The 15,357-nt window shown below is 61.2% G+C and overlaps 1 protein-coding gene across 4 annotated transcripts in view; it reads right to left on the bottom strand.

Moving 5' to 3' along the window:
- DENND4B (DENN domain containing 4B) overlaps positions 1–15,357 on the bottom strand; it is a 66,142-nt gene that overhangs the window by 8,927 nt on the left and 41,858 nt on the right. For all 4 annotated transcript variants that reach the window (XR_012247142.1, XM_073637361.1, XM_073637362.1 and 1 more), the window contains exons 4-13: positions 2,886–2,955; positions 2,646–2,815; positions 2,339–2,580; positions 2,146–2,212; positions 1,684–1,742; positions 1,367–1,511; positions 1,111–1,286; positions 927–1,027; positions 637–852; positions 416–561 (exon numbers count right to left, since the gene is read on the bottom strand). Coding sequence is in view for 3 of the 4 variants with exons in the window: in XM_073637361.1 (XP_073493462.1) it covers positions 416–561; positions 637–852; positions 927–1,027; positions 1,111–1,286; positions 1,367–1,511; positions 1,684–1,742; positions 2,146–2,212; positions 2,339–2,580; positions 2,646–2,815; positions 2,886–2,955 (1,392 nt within the window). In the remaining variant the exon portion in view is untranslated. The remainder of the gene's footprint in view (positions 1–415; positions 562–636; positions 853–926; positions 1,028–1,110; positions 1,287–1,366; positions 1,512–1,683; positions 1,743–2,145; positions 2,213–2,338; positions 2,581–2,645; positions 2,816–2,885; positions 2,956–15,357) is intronic.

Raw genomic sequence — 15,357 nt, 5'->3', positions numbered from 1 at the left:
AAGACAATTGAGAGGGAGAGGGGAGCCCAGCGGGAGCCGGGGACCCCAGAGGGAGCCCAGCGGGAGCCGGGGACCCCAGAGGGAGCCCAGCGGGAGCCGGGGACCCCAGAGGGAGCCCAGCGGGAGCCGGGGACCCCAGAGGGAGCCCAGCGGGAGCCGGGGACCCCAGAGGGAGCCCAGCGGGAGCCGGGGACCCCAGAGGGAGCCCAGCGGGAGCCGGGGACCCCAGAGGGAGCCCAGCGGGAGCCGGGGACCCCAGAGGGAGCCGGGGACCCCAGAGGGAGCCCAGCGGGAGCCGGGGACCCCAGAGGGAGCCCAGCGGGAGCCGGGGACCCCAGAGGGATCCCAGCGGGAGCCGGGGACCCCAGAGGGAGCGGGCAGAGAAAGGGATGACGTCTGGGACAGGGGCGCTCACCTTCTCTACGCAGTTGTCAAAAAACTCCAGTGAAGCTTGGCGGTCGCTGACAAAAGAGCAATCCTCAATAAACTGCATGAACATCTGCGTCTTCACCATTTGTGCGGAGAACTTCTGATGAGCGCGGTCCCGGGATTTCCTGAATCCTACAGTAATGACTTCGGTCAGATGATCTCGCTCTCACTACTGCTCCCTGTTATCAGCCACTTCTAGTCACCTACCCTCCAGGTTGAACAGATTGCTGGAATCGCGTGTCCGCTCTGACGGGGCCTGTGTGATCGGTAACAGGTAGGAGCGGTAGCCTTTAAAGAGACAGGCCATGAAGCGCAGGAAGGAGGCGCGCACATCTAGCTCCAGCTGCGTCCGGCGCCCGTAGATCAGGTCGTAGTCCTTCAACAGAAATTCTAGAGACGCTTCTTCCATGGGCTTGTTGTACACTGGTGGGAAAAGCGAAGATCAGTGGCGGCGGCGAACACAGTGGGGGACATGGCGGGGAGACCGGTGGTCTTACTCTCGTCTAGCTGCTTGTGCAGGTCGCTCAGGCAGCTGCGCAGCACTTTGCAGGGTTTGCGGGGCAGCGTCTGGTACGAGGGGATTTTCTTCTCTTCACTCCTGGAGAAGGGGACGGTCACAGATCAGCGGCAGCGGTCAGTATCGCCCTTCACGCCCCTCCCCCAGATTACAGATGCACTTACTGGAACAAGGTGTTGGTGTCCAGGTCCACACAGAGGACGTCCGGTGGGGGATCGTGGAGGTCGAAGTAGCTGGAATGGATCCCTACAATGAACGGCAGAGGGGCACAGAGGACGTCAGAGAGACTGAGCGGGCACAGGGGGATGTAGGGGCACTGCCATCGGAGTGGGAAGATGATCTGCAGGGACAAGAGAAGGGAATCAAATCCACACCGCATCCAGTCTGTCCCCCATCGGCCCCGGGAGTGAATCTACGCACCGACACCAGGGCTTCTCCAACGCTGGTGAGCACGTCCGGCCGCTGCGAGTGGATCAGCAGCTTGTGCTCCGTCAGGACGGCCAGGAGTAAGGTGACCGCATTCTCCGGGCCCAGGTTCTGCAGGAACGTCACGTAACTGGCCCCGCTGCAACGCAACAGGCGGGTCACAAGGGGGCGACAAATATCATTACTACTTTATTTTGGACATGAAAATGGCGGTGAGGCGAACCTCGGGGATTTAACGCACCCCCATGCACCGGCTGGGCATACAGCCCCCTGTGCGGGACAGCAGACACTGTCAGCTGCACCCACCTTACCTGAGGGGCAGGGGTGAGGACACCGGCTGGCACAGCAGGACGTTATCATATGGAGACATCTGGAGAGAGACAGAGATGGAGGCTATAAAATTTAATTTTTAATCTTTTTATTAAAATGTGATTGTAGAGGGTATTAAAATATTATCCTTAATCAGCCAAAATGCTAAATAGACTAAAATCTATGACGTTGTGATGGTACCGGGGGGTGTCATCACTAGAGCTGAATGGGATCAATAAATCTCAGCACATGTCCCCCCAACATGTTTCACCGCACCAGCGGCTTCATCAGGGGATGGGACACTAACATGTAAGTCTATCAATCATTTTGGCTGATTAGAGATAATACTTTAATACCCTCTACATTCACATAAAACGTTAGCCTGTATCACCCGTTTAGAGGGATAATTATATGGGTTTTCCCATTTGGTTCATTAATCATCATACAAGTGCTCCAATACCAACCTGGATCAGGATGCGGGGTCTCTGCGGCGATGGGAAGGGGACATTGAACATGAAGTTGGATATGTGCCTGTGAAAAGAAGAGAAAGTCCCTGAAAAAGCTACAGCTCCCAGCCGGGCATGCAGGAGCTGTAGTTCTGGAAGTCAGTGATCCGCCCCCTAAGGAGACCCGGCGGCCATGCTGGTTACCACTCACTTCTCTATGGGAAGCACATGGGGCCCCGAGATGGAGTACCGATAGATGAAAGTCAAGAACTTCTGGAAAACTTCGAAGATCGGCCAGCGGGACAGGACGCAGATGCTCTTCTTGGTCTGGACAGACTTGCTGCTCACGGGACGCTTGTCCACCACGCTGAGGAGGCCGAGGCGCTGGCACTGCTTCTCAGTAAGCTCCTCCCTGGGGTACGCCTCGTAGAACTGGATGGCGGCACCATAAACCTGCAGGAAAAAGACCATCAATGGTTAGGTGACCGACGCTCATCCCCAGCAGTGCAGGGTCTCACCTTGTCCCCGGACGCTCCGGTCAGCACGAAGGTGGAGAAGACAGGCAGGTGGTACTTGGTGCTCAGCGACCAGCTCTCAATGGTGGCTCCCATCGGAAGGCAGAAGATCGGGACTAACTCCGGAAAAGGGAACATTTCACTATCCGTCTCCGGGAATCGGCTGATCACCCCTGAGGACAAAACAGGGTTACACCCGACCTGCTGACCCACCATTACCGGAGGCACCAGGTGACGACTGACCTGCTTCATACACCAAGCTGTGCACCTTGGCCATCGCCTTCTTGTAGCAAAGGAAAAGAGCCGGCCCAAACTGAGGAAGAGAACGGCAGAGATGAGAAAAGGGGCCGCCCTGACCACCAGCCCGACACCACAGAGACAGAGCCCACCCCAACTGAAGGAGAGAACCGCAGAGGTGAGAAAAGGGGCCGCCCTGACCACCAGCCCGACACCACAGAGACAGAGCCCACCCCAACAGAGAGAGAGCGGCAGAGGTGAGAAAAGGGGCCGCCCTGACCACCAGCCTGACACCACAGAGACAGAGCCCACCCCAACTGAGAGAGAGAACGGCACAGGTGAGAAAAGGGGCCGCCCTGACCACCAGCCCGACACCACAGAGACAGAGCCCACCCCAACTGAGAGAGAGAACGGCAGAGGTGAGAAAAGGGGCCGCCCTGACAACCAGCCCGACACCACAGAGACAGAGCCCACCCCAACTGAGGGAGAGAACGGCAGACGTGAGAAAAGGGGCCGCCCTGACCACCAGCCCGACACCACAGAGACAGAGCCCACCCCAACTGAGGAAGAGAACGGCAGACGTGAGAAAAGGGGCCGCCCTGACCACCAGCCCGACACCACAGAGACAGAGCCCACCCCAACTGAGAGAGAGCGGCAGAGATGAGAAAAGGGGCCGCCCTGACCACCAGCCCGACACCACAGAGACAGAGCCCACCCCAACTGAGGAAGAGAACGGCAGAGGTGAGAAAAGGGGCCGCCCTGACCACCAGCCCGACACCACAGAGACAGAGCCCACCCCAACTGAGGAAGAGAACGGCAGACGTGAGAAAAGGGGCCGCCCTGACCACCAGCCCGACACCACAGAGACAGAGCCCACCCCAACTAAGAGAGAAAATGGCAGAGGTGAGAAAAGGGGCCGCCCTGACCACCAGCCCGACACCACAGAGACAGAGCCCACCCCAACTGAGAGAGAGAACGGCAGAGGTGAGAAAAGGGGCCGCCCTGACCACCAGCCCGACACCACAGAGACAGAGCCGACCCCAACTGAGAGAGAGAACGGCAGAGGTGAGAAAAGGGGCCGCACTGACCACCAGCCCAACACCACAGAGACAGAGCCGACCCCAACTGAGAGAGAGAACGGCAGAGGTGAGAAAAGGGGCCGCCCTGACCACCAGCCCGACACCACAGAGACAGAGCCCACCCCAACTGAGGGAGAGAAAGACAGAGGTGAGAAAAGGGGCCGCCCTGACCACCAGCCCGACACCACAGAGACAGAGCCCACCCCAACTGAGAGAGAGAACGGCAGAGGTGAGAAAAGGGGCCGCACTGACCACCAGCCCAACACCACAGAGACAGAGCCCACCCCAACTGAGGAAGAGAACGGCAGAGGAGAGAAAAGGGGCCGCACTGACCACCAGCCCGACACCACAGAGACAGAGCCCACCCCAACTGAGAGAGAGAGAACGGCAGAGGTGAGAAAAGGGGCCGCCCTGACCACCAGCCCGACACCACAGAGACAGAGCCCACCCCAACTGAGAGAGAGAGAACGGCAGAGGTGAGAAAAGGGGCCGCCCTGACAACCAGCCCGACACCACAGAGACAGAGCCCACCCCAACTGAGAGAGAAAACGGCAGAGGTGAGAAAAGGGGCCGCCCTGACCACCAGCCCGACACCACAGAGACAGAGCCCACCCCAACTGAGAGAGAGAACGGCAGAGGTGAGAAAAGGGGCCGCCCTGACCACCAGCCCGACACCACAGAGACAGAGCCCACCCCAACTGAGAGAGAGAACGGCAGAGGAGAGAAAAGGGGCCGCCCTGACCACCAGCCCGACACCACAGAGACAGAGCCCACCCCAACTGAGGAAGAGAACGGCAGAGGAGAGAAAAGGGGCCGCACTGACCACCAGCCCGACACCACAGAGACAGAGCCCACCCCAACTGAGAGAGAGAGAACGGCAGAGGTGAGAAAAGGGGCCGCCCTGACAACCAGCCCGACACCACAGAGACAGAGCCCACCCCAACTGAGGGAGAGAACGGCAGAGGTGAGAAAAGGGGCCGCCCTGACCACCAGCCCGACACCACAGAGACAGAGCCCACCCCAACTGAGAGAGAGAACGGCAGAGGAGAGAAAAGGGGCCGCCCTGACCACCAGCCCGACACCACAGAGACAGAGCCCACCCCAACTGAGGAAGAGAACGGCAGAGGAGAGAAAAGGGGCCGCACTGACCACCAGCCCGACACCACAGAGACAGAGCCCACCCCAACTGAGAGAGAGAGAACGGCAGAGGTGAGAAAAGGGGCCGCCCTGACAACCAGCCCGACACCACAGAGACAGAGCCCACCCCAACTGAGGGCGAGAACGGCAGAGGTGAGAAAAGGGGCCGCCCTGACCACCAGCCCGACACCACAGAGACAGAGCCCATCCCAACTGAGAGAGAGAACGGCAGAGGTGAGAAAATGGGCCGCCCTGACAACCAGCCTGACACCACAGAGACAGAGCCCACCCCAACTGAGAGAGAGAACGGCAGAGGTGAGAAAAGGGGCCGCCCTGACCACCAGCCCGACACCACAGAGACAGAGCCCACCCCAACCGAGAGAGAGAACGGCAGAGGAGAGAAAAGGGGCCGCCCTAACCACCAGCCCGACACCACAGAGACAGAGCCCACCCCAACTGAGGGAGAGAACGGCAGAGGTGAGAAAAGGGGCCGCCCTGACCACCAGCCCAACAGCACAGAGACAGAGCCCACCCCAACTGAGGGAGAGAACGGCAGAGGTGAGAAAAGGGGCCGCCCTGACCACCAGCCCGACATCACCCCAACTGAGAGAGAGAACGGCAGAGGAGAGAAAAGGGGCCGCCCTAACCACCAGCCCGACACCACAGAGACAGAGCCCACCCCAACTGAGGGAGAGAACGGCAGAGGTGAGAAAAGGGGCCGCCCTAACCACCAGCCCGACACCACAGAGACAGAGCCCACCCCAACTGAGAGAGAGAACGGCAGAGGTGAGAAAAGGGGTTGCCCTGACCACCAGCCCGACAACACAGAGACAGAGCCCACCCCAACAGAGAGAGAGCGGCAGAGGTGAGAAAAGGGGCCGCCCTGACCACCAGCCCGACACCACAGAGACAGAGCCCACCCCAACTGAGAGAGAGAACGGCAGAGGTGAGAAAAGGGGCCGCCCTGACCACCAGCCCGACACCACAGAGACAGAGCCCACCCCAACTGAGAGAGAGAACGGCAGAGGTGAGAAAAGGGGCCGCCCTGACAACCAGCCCGACACCACAGAGACAGAGCCCACCCCGACTGAGAGAGAGAACGGCAGAGGTGAGAAAAGGGGCCGCCCTGACCACCAGCCCGACACCACAGAGACAGAGCCCACCCCAACTGAGAGAGAGAACGGCAGAGGTGAGAAAAGGGGCCGCCCTGACCACCAGGCCGACACCACAGAGACAGAGCCCACCCCAACTGAGGAAGAGAAAGGCAGAGGTGAGAAAAGGGGCCGCCCTAACCACCAGCCCGACACCACAGAGACAGAGCCCACCCCAACTGAGAGAGAAAACGGCAGAGGTGAGAAAAGGGGTTGCCCTGACCACCAGCCCGACAACACAGAGACAGAGCCCACCCCAACTGAGGAAGAGAACGGCACAGGTGAGAAAAGGGGCCGCCCTGACCACCAGCCCGACACCACAGAGACAGAGCCCACCCCAACTGAGGGAGAGAACGGCAGAGGTGAGAAAAGGGGCCGCCCTGACCACAAGCCCGACACCACAAAGACAGAGCCCACCCCAACTGAGGAAGAGAACGGCACAGGTGAGAAAAGGGGCCGCCCTGACCACCAGCCCGACACCACAGAGACAGAGCCCACCCCAACTGAGGGAGAGAACGGCAGAGGTGAGAAAAGGGGCCGCCCTGACCACAAGCCCAACACCACAGAGACAGAGCCCACCCCAACTGAGGGAGAGAACGGCAGAGGTGAGAAAAGGGGCCGCCCTGACCACCAGCCCGACACCACAGAGACAGAGCCCACCCCAACTGAGGAAGAGAACGGCAGAGGTGAGAAAAGGGGCCGCCCTGAACACCAGCCCGACACCACAGAGACAGAGCCCACCCCAACTGAGGGAGAGAACGGCAGAGGTGAGAAAAGGGGCCGCCCTAACCACCAGCCCGACACCACAGAGACAGAGCCCACCCCAACTGAGGAAGAGAACGGCAGAGGTGAGAAAAGGGGCCGCCCTGACAACCAGCCCGACGCCACAGAGACAGAGCCCACCCCAACTGAGAGAGAAAACGGCAGAGGTGAGAAAAGGGGCCGCCCTGACCACCAGCCCAACACCACAGAGACAGAGCCCACCCCAACTGAGGGAGAGAACGACAGAGGTGAGAAAAGGGGACGCCCTGACCACCAGCCCGACACCACAGAGACAGAGCCCACCCCAACTGAGAGAGAGAACGGCAGAGGTGAGAAAAGGGGCCGCCCTGACCACCAGCCCAACACCACAGAGACAGAGACGACCCCAACTGAGAGAGAGAACGGCAGAGGTGAGAAAAGGGGCCGCCCTGACAACCAGCCAAACACCACAGAGACAGAGCCCACCCCAACTGAGAGAGAGAACGGCAGAGGTGAGAAAAGGGGCCGCCCTGACCACCAGCCCGACACCACAGAGACAAAGCCCACCCCAACTGAGAGAGAAAACGGCAGAGGTGAGAAAAGGGGCCGTCCTGACAACCAGCCCGACACCACAGAGACAGAGCCCACCCCAACTGAGGAAGAGAACAGCAGAGGTGAGAAAAGGGGCCGCCCTGACCACCAGCCAGACACCACAGAGACAGAGCCCACCCCAACTGAGGGAGAGAACAGCAGAGGTGAGAAAAGGGGCCGCCCTGACCACCAGCCCGACACCACAGAGACAGAGCCCACCCCAACTGAGGGAGAGAACGGCAGAGGTGAGAAAAGGGGCCGCCCTGACCACCAGCCCGACACCACAGAGACAGAGCCCACCCCAACTGAGAGAGAGAACGGCAGAGGTGAGAAAAGGGGCCGCCCTGACCACCAGCCCGACACCACAGAGACAGAGCCCACCCCAACTGAGGGAGAGAACGGCAGAGGTGAGAAAAGGGGCCGCCCTGACCACCAGCCCAACACCACAGAGACAGAGCCCACCCCAACTGAGAGAGAGAGCGGCAGAGGTGAGAAGAGGAGCCACCCTGACCACCAGCCCGACACCACAAAGACAGAGCCCACCCCAACTGAGAGAGAGAACGGCAGAGGTGAGAAAAGGGGCCGCCCTGACCACCAGCCCGACACCACAGAGACAGAGCCCACCCCAACAGAGAGAGAGCGGCAGAGGTGAGAAAAGGGGCCGCCGTGACCACCAGCCTGACACCACAGAGACAGAGCCCACCCCAACTGAGAGAGAGAACGGCACAGGTGAGAAAAGGGGCCGCCCTGACCACCAGCCCAACACCACAGAGACAGAGCCGACCCCAACTGAGGGAGAGAACGACAGAGATGAGAAAAGGGGCCGCCCTGACCACCAGCCCGACACCACAGAGACAGAGCCCACCCCAACTGAGAAAGAGAACGGCAGAGGTGAGAAAAGGGGCCGCCCTGACAACCAGCCCGACACCACAGAGACAGAGCCCACCCCGACTGAGGGAGAGAACGGCAGAGGTGAGAAAAGGGGCCGCCCTGACCACCAGCCCGACACCACAGAGACAGAGCCCACCCCAACTGAGGAAGAGAACGGCAGAGGTGAGAAAAGGGGCCGCCCTGACCACCAGCCCGACATCACAGAGACAGAGCCCACCCCAACTGAGGGAGAGAACGGCAGAGATGAGAAAAGGGGCCGCCCTGACCACCAGCCCGACACCACAGAGACAGAGCCCACCCCAACTGAGGAAGAGAACGGCAGAGGAGAGAAAAGGGGCCGCCCTGACCACCAGCCCGACACCACAGAGACAGAGCCCACCCCAACTGAGGGAGAGAACGGCAGAGGTGAGAAAAGGGGCCGCCCTGACCACCAGCCCGACACCACAGAGACAGAGCCCACCCCAACTGAGGAAGAGAACGGCAGAGATGAGAAAAGGGGCCGCCCTGACAACCAGCCCGACACCACAGAGACAGAGCCCACCCCAACTGAGGGAGAGAACGGCAGAGGTGAGAAAAGGGGCCGCCCTGACCACCAGCCCGACACCACAGAGACAGAGCCCACCCCAACTGAGAGAGAAAACAGCAGAGGTGAGAAAAGGGGCCGCCCTGACCACCAGCCCGACACCACAGAGACAGAGCCGACCCCAACTGAGGGAGAGAGAACGGCAGAGGTGAGAAAAGGGGCCGCCCTGACCACCAGCCCGACACCACAGAGACAGAGCCCACCCCAACTGAGGAAGAGAACGGCAGAGGTGAGAAAAGGGGCCGCCCTGACAACCAGCCCGACACCACAGAGACAGAGCCCACCCCAACTGAGGGAGAGAACGGCAGAGGTGAGAAAAGGGGCCACCCTGACCACCAGCCCGACACCACAGAGACAGAGCCGACCCCAACTGAGAGAGAGAACGGCAGAGGAGAAAAAAGGGGCCGCCCTAACCACCAGCCCGACACCACAGAGACAGAGCCCACCCCAACTGAGGAAGAGAACGGCAGAGGTGAGAAAAGGGGCCGCCCTGACCACCAGCCCGACAACACAGAGACAGAGTCCACCCCAACTGAGGGAGAGAACGGCAGAGATGAGAAAAGGGGCCGCCCTGACCACCAGCCCGACACCACAGAGACAGAGCCCACCCCAACTGAGAGAGAGAGAACGGCAGAGGTGAGAAAAGGGGCCGCCCTGACAACCAGCCCAACAGCACAGAGACAGAGCCCACCCCAACTGAGGGAGAGAACGGCAGAGGTGAGAAAAGGGGCCGCCCTGACCACCAGCCCGACACCACAGAGACAGAGCCCACCACAACCGAGGGAGAGAACGGCAGAGGTGAGAAAAGGGGCCGCCCTGACAACCAGCCCGACACCACAGAGACAGAGCCCACCCCAAATGAGGGAGAGAACGGCAGAGGTGAGAAAAGGGGCCGCCCTAACCACCAGTCCGACACCACAGAGACAGAGCCCACCCCAACTGAGGGAGAGAACGGCAGAGGTGAGAAAAGGGGCCGCCCTGACCACCAGCCCGACACCACAGAGACAGAGCCCACCCCAACTGAGAAAGAGAACGGCAGAAATGAGAAAAGGGGCCGCCCTGACCACCAGCCCGACACCACAGAGACAGAGCCGACCCCAACTGAGGAAGAGAACGGCAGAGGTGAGAAAAGGGGCCGCCCTGACCACCAGCCCAAAACCACAGAGACAGAGCCCACCCCAACTGAGGGAGAGAACGACAGAGGAGAGAAAAGGGGCCGCCCTGACCACCAGCCCGACACCACAGAGACAGAGCCCACCCCAACTGAGGGAGAGAACGGCAGAGGTAAGAAAAGGGGCCGCCCTGACAACCAGCCCGACACCACAGAGACAGAGCCCACCCCAACTGAGGGAGAGAACGGCAGAGGTGAGAAAAGGGGCCGCCCTAACCACCAGCCCGACACCACAGAGACAGAGCCCACCCCAACTGAGGAAGAGAACGGCAGAGGTGAGAAAAGGGGCCGCCCTGACAACCAGCCCGACGCCACAGAGACAGAGCCCACCCCAACTGAGAGAGAAAACGGCAGAGGTGAGAAAAGGGGCCGTCCTGACCACCAGCCCGACACCACAGAGACAGAGCCGACCCCAACTGAGAGAGAGAACGGCAGAGGTGAGAAAAGGGGCCGCCCTGACCACCAGCCCGACGCCACAGAGACAGAGCCCACCCCAACTGAGAGAGAGAACGGCAGACGTGAGAAAAGGGGCCGCCCTGACCACCAGCCCGACACCACAGAGACAGAGCCGACCCCAACTGAGAGAGAGAACGGCAGAGGTGAGAAAAGGGGCCGCCCTGACCACCAGCCCGACACCACAGAGACAGAGCCCACCCCAACAGAGAGAGAGAACGGCAGAGGTGAGAAAAGGGGCCGCCCTGACCACCAGCCCAACACCACAGAGACAGAGCCCACCCCAACTGAGGGAGAGAACGACAGAGGTGAGAAAAGGGGACGCCCTGACCACCAGCCCGACACCACAGAGACAGAGCCCACCCCAACTGAGGGAGAGAAAAGGCAGAGGTGAGAAAAGGGGCCGCCCTGACAACCAGCCCGACACCACAGAGACAGAGCCCACCCCAACTGAGAGAGAGAACGGCAGAGGAGAGAAAAGGGGCCGCCCTGACCACCAGCCCGACACCACAGAGACAGAGCCCACCCCAACTGAGAGAGAGAACGGCAGAGGTGAGAAAAGGGGCCGCCCTGACCACCAGCCCAACACCACAGAGACAGAGCCCACCCCAACTGAGAGAGAGAACGGCAGAGGTGAGAAAAGGGGCCGCCCTGACCACCAGCCCGACACCACAGAGACAGAGCCCACCCCAACTGAGAGAGAGAAAAGGCAGAGGTGAGAAAAGGGGCCGCCCTGACAACCAGCCCGACACCACAGAGACAGAGCCCACCCCAACTGAGAGAGAAAACGGCAGAGGTGAGAAAAGGGGCCGCCCTGACCACCAGCCCGACACCACAGAGACAGAGCCGACCCCAACTGAGAGAGAGAACGGCAGAGGTGAGAAAAGGGGCCGCCCTGACCACCAGCCCGACACCACAGAGACAGAGCCCACCCCAACTGAGGGAGAGAACGGCAGAGGTGAGAAAAGGGGCCGCCCTGACCACCAGCCCAACACCACAGAGACAGAGCCCACCCCAACTGAGGGAGAGAACGGCAGAGGTGAGAAAAGGGGCCGCCCTGACCACCAGCCCGACACCACAGAGACAGAGCCCACCCCAACTGAGAGAGAGAACGGCAGAGGTGAGAAAAGGGGCCGCCCTGACCACCAGCCCGACACCACAGAGACAGAGCCCACCCCAACTGAGGGAGAGAACGGCAGAGGTGAGAAAAGGGGCCGCCCTGACCACCAGCCCGACAGCACAGAGACAGAGCCGACCCCAACTGAGAGAGAGAACGGCAGAGGTGAGAAGAGGAGCCGCCCTGACAACCAGCCTGACACCACAGAGACAGAGCCCACCCCAACTGAGAGAGAGAACGGCAGAGATGAGAAAAGGGGCCGCCCTGACCACCAGCCCGACACCACAGAGACAGAGCCCACCCCAACTGAGGGAGAGAACGGCAGAGATGAGAAAAGGGGCCGCCCTGACCACCAGCCCAACACCACAGAGACAGAGCCCACCCCAACTGAGAGAGAGAGCGGCAGAGGTGAGAAGAGGAGCCACCCTGACCACCAGCCCGACACCACAGAGACAGAGCCCACCCCAACTGAGGGAGAGAACGGCAGAGGTGAGAAAAGGGGCCGCCCTGACCACCAGCCCGACACCACAGAGACATAGCCCACCCCAACAGAGGGAGAGAACGGCAGAGATGAGAAAAGGGGCCGCCCTGACAACCAGCCCGACACCACAGAGACAGAGCCCACCCCAACAGAGGGAGAGAACGGCAGAGGTGAGAAAAGGGGCCGCCCTGACAACCAGCCCGACACCACAGAGACAGAGCCCACCCCAACTGAGAGAGAGAACGGCAGAGGTGAGAAAACGGGCCGCCCTGACCACCAGCCCGACACCACAGAGACAGAGCCCACCCCAACAGAGAGAGAGCGGCAGAGGTGAGAAAAGGGGCCGCCCTGACCACCAGCCTGACACCACAGAGACAGAGCCCACCCCAACTGAGGGAGAGAACGGCAGAGATGAGAAAAGGGGCCGCCCTGACCACCAGCCCGACACCACAGAGACAGAGCCCACCCCAACTGAGGGAGAGAACGGCAGAGGTGAGAAAAGGGGCTGCCCTGACAACCAGCCCGACACCACAGAGACAGAGCCCACCCCAACTGAGAGAGAGAACGGCAGAGGTGAGAAAAGGGGCCGCCCTGACAACCAGCCCAACACCACAGAGACAGAGTCCACCCCAACTGAGGAAGAGAACGGCAGACGTGAGAAAAGGGGCCGCCCTGACCACCAGCCTGACACCACAGAGACAGAGCCCACCCCAACTGAGAGAGAGAACGGCAGAGGTGAGAAAAGGGGCCGCCCTGACCACCAGCCCGACACCACAGAGACAGAGCCCACCCCAACTGAGAGAGAGAACGGCAGAGGTGAGAAAAGGGGCCCCCCTGACCACCAGCCCGACACCACAGAGACAGAGCCCACCCCAACTGAGGGAGAGAACGGCAGAGGTGAGAAAAGGGGCCGCCCTGACCACCAGCCCGACACCACAGAGACAGAGCCCACCCCAACTGAGGGAGAGAACGGCAGAGGTGAGAAAAGGGGCCGCCCTGACCACCAGCCCGACACCACAGAGACAGAGCCCACCCCAACTGAGGGAGAGAACGGCAGAGGTGAGAAAAGGGGCCGCCCTAACCACCAGCCCGACACCACAGAGACAGAGCCCACCCCAACTGAGGAAGAGAACGGCAGAGGTGAGAAAAGGGGCCGCCCTGACAACCAGCCCGACGCCACAGAGACAGAGCCCACCCCAACTGAGAGAGAGAGCGGCAGAGGTGAGAAAAGGGGCCGCCCTGACCACCAGCCCGACACCACAGAGACAGAGCCCACCCTAACTGAGGGAGAGAACGGCAGAGGTGAGAAAAGGGGCCGCCCTGACCACCAGCCCGACACCACAGAGACAGAGCCCACCCCAACTGAGGGAGAGAACGGCAGAGGTGAGAAAAGGGGCCGCCCTGACCACCAGCCCAACACCACAGAGACAGAGCCCACCCCAACTGAGGGAGAGAACGGCAGAGGTGAGAAAAGGGACCGCCCTGACCACCAGCCCGACACCACAGAGACAGAGCCCACCCCAACTGAGAGAGAGAACGGCAGAGGTGAGAAAAGGGGCCGCCCTGACCACCAGCCCGACACCACAGAGACAGAGCCCACCCCAACTGAGGGAGAGAACGGCAGAGGTGAGAAAAGGGGCCGCCCTGACCACCAGCCCAACACCACAGAGACAGAGCCCACCCCAACTGAGGGAGAGAACGGCAGAGGTGAGAAAAGGGACCGCCCTGACCACCAGCCCGACACCACAGAGACAGAGCCCACCCCAACTGAGAGAGAGAACGGCAGAGGTGAGAAAAGGGGCCGCCCTGACCACCAGCCCGACACCACAGAGACAGAGCCCACCCCAACTGAGGAAGAGAACGGAAGAGGTGAGAAAAGGGGCCGCCCTGACCACCAGCCCGACACCACAGAGACAGAGCCCACCCCAACTGAGGGAGAGAACAGCAGAGGTGAGAAAAGGGGCCTCCCTGACCACCAGCCCAACACCACAGAGACAGAGCCCACCCCAACTGAGGGAGAGAACGGCAGAGGTGAGAAAAGGGGCCGCCCTGACCACCAGCCCGACACCACAGAGACAGAGCCCACCCCAACTGAGAGAGAGAACGGCAGAGGTGAGAAAAGGGGCCGCCCTGACCACCAGCCCGACACCACAGAGACAGAGCCCACCCCAACTGAGGAAGAGAACGGAAGAGGTGAGAAAAGGGGCCGCCCTGACCACCAGCCCGACACCACAGAGACAGAGCCGACCCCAACTGAGAGAGAGAACGGCAGAGGTGAGAAAAGGGGCCGCCCTGACAACCAGCCCAACACCACAGAGACAGAGCCCACCCCAACTGAGGGAGAGAACGGCAAAGGTGAGAAAAGGGGCCGCCCTGACAACCAGCCCAACACCAGAGACAGAACCGACCCCAACTGAGAGAGAGAACGGCAGAGGTAAGAAAAGGGGCCGCCCTGACCACCAGCCCAACACCACAGAGACAGAGCTGACCCCAACTGAGAGAGAGAACGGCAGAGGAGAGAAAAGGGGACGCCCTGACCACCAGCCCGACACCACAGAGACAGAGCCCACCCCAACTGAGAGAGAGAACGGCACAGGTGAGAAAAGGGGCCGCCCTGACCACCAGCCCGACACCACAGAGAGAGAGCCCACCCCAACTGAGGAAGAGAACGGAAGAGGTGAGAAAAGGGGCCGCCCTGACCACCAGCCCGACACCACAGAGACAGAGCCCACCCCAACTGAGGGAGAGAACAGCAGAGGTGAGAAAAGGGGCCGCCCTGACCACCAGCCCAACACCACAGAGACAGAGCCCACCCCAACTGAGGGAGAGAACGGCAGAGGTGAGAAAAGGGGCCGCCCTGACCACCAGCCCAACACCAAAGAGACAGAGCCCACCCCAACTGAGGGAGAGAACGGCAGAGGTGAGAAAAGGGGCCGCCCTGACCACCAGCCCGACACCACAGAGACAGAGCCCACCCCAACAGAGACAGAACGGCAGAGGTGAGAAAAGGGGCCGCCCTGATCACCAGCCTGACACCAGAGAGACAGAGCCTACCCCAACTGAGAGAGAGAAATGGCAGAGGT

Source organism: Phyllobates terribilis, unplaced genomic scaffold, assembly GCF_046119375.1.
Source record: "Phyllobates terribilis strain yellow unplaced genomic scaffold, ASM4611937v1 Scaffold_6__1_contigs__length_29720123, whole genome shotgun sequence".
Taxonomy (NCBI): Eukaryota; Metazoa; Chordata; class Amphibia; order Anura; family Dendrobatidae; genus Phyllobates; species Phyllobates terribilis.
This window is presented reverse-complemented; position numbering and strand designations above follow the sequence as displayed.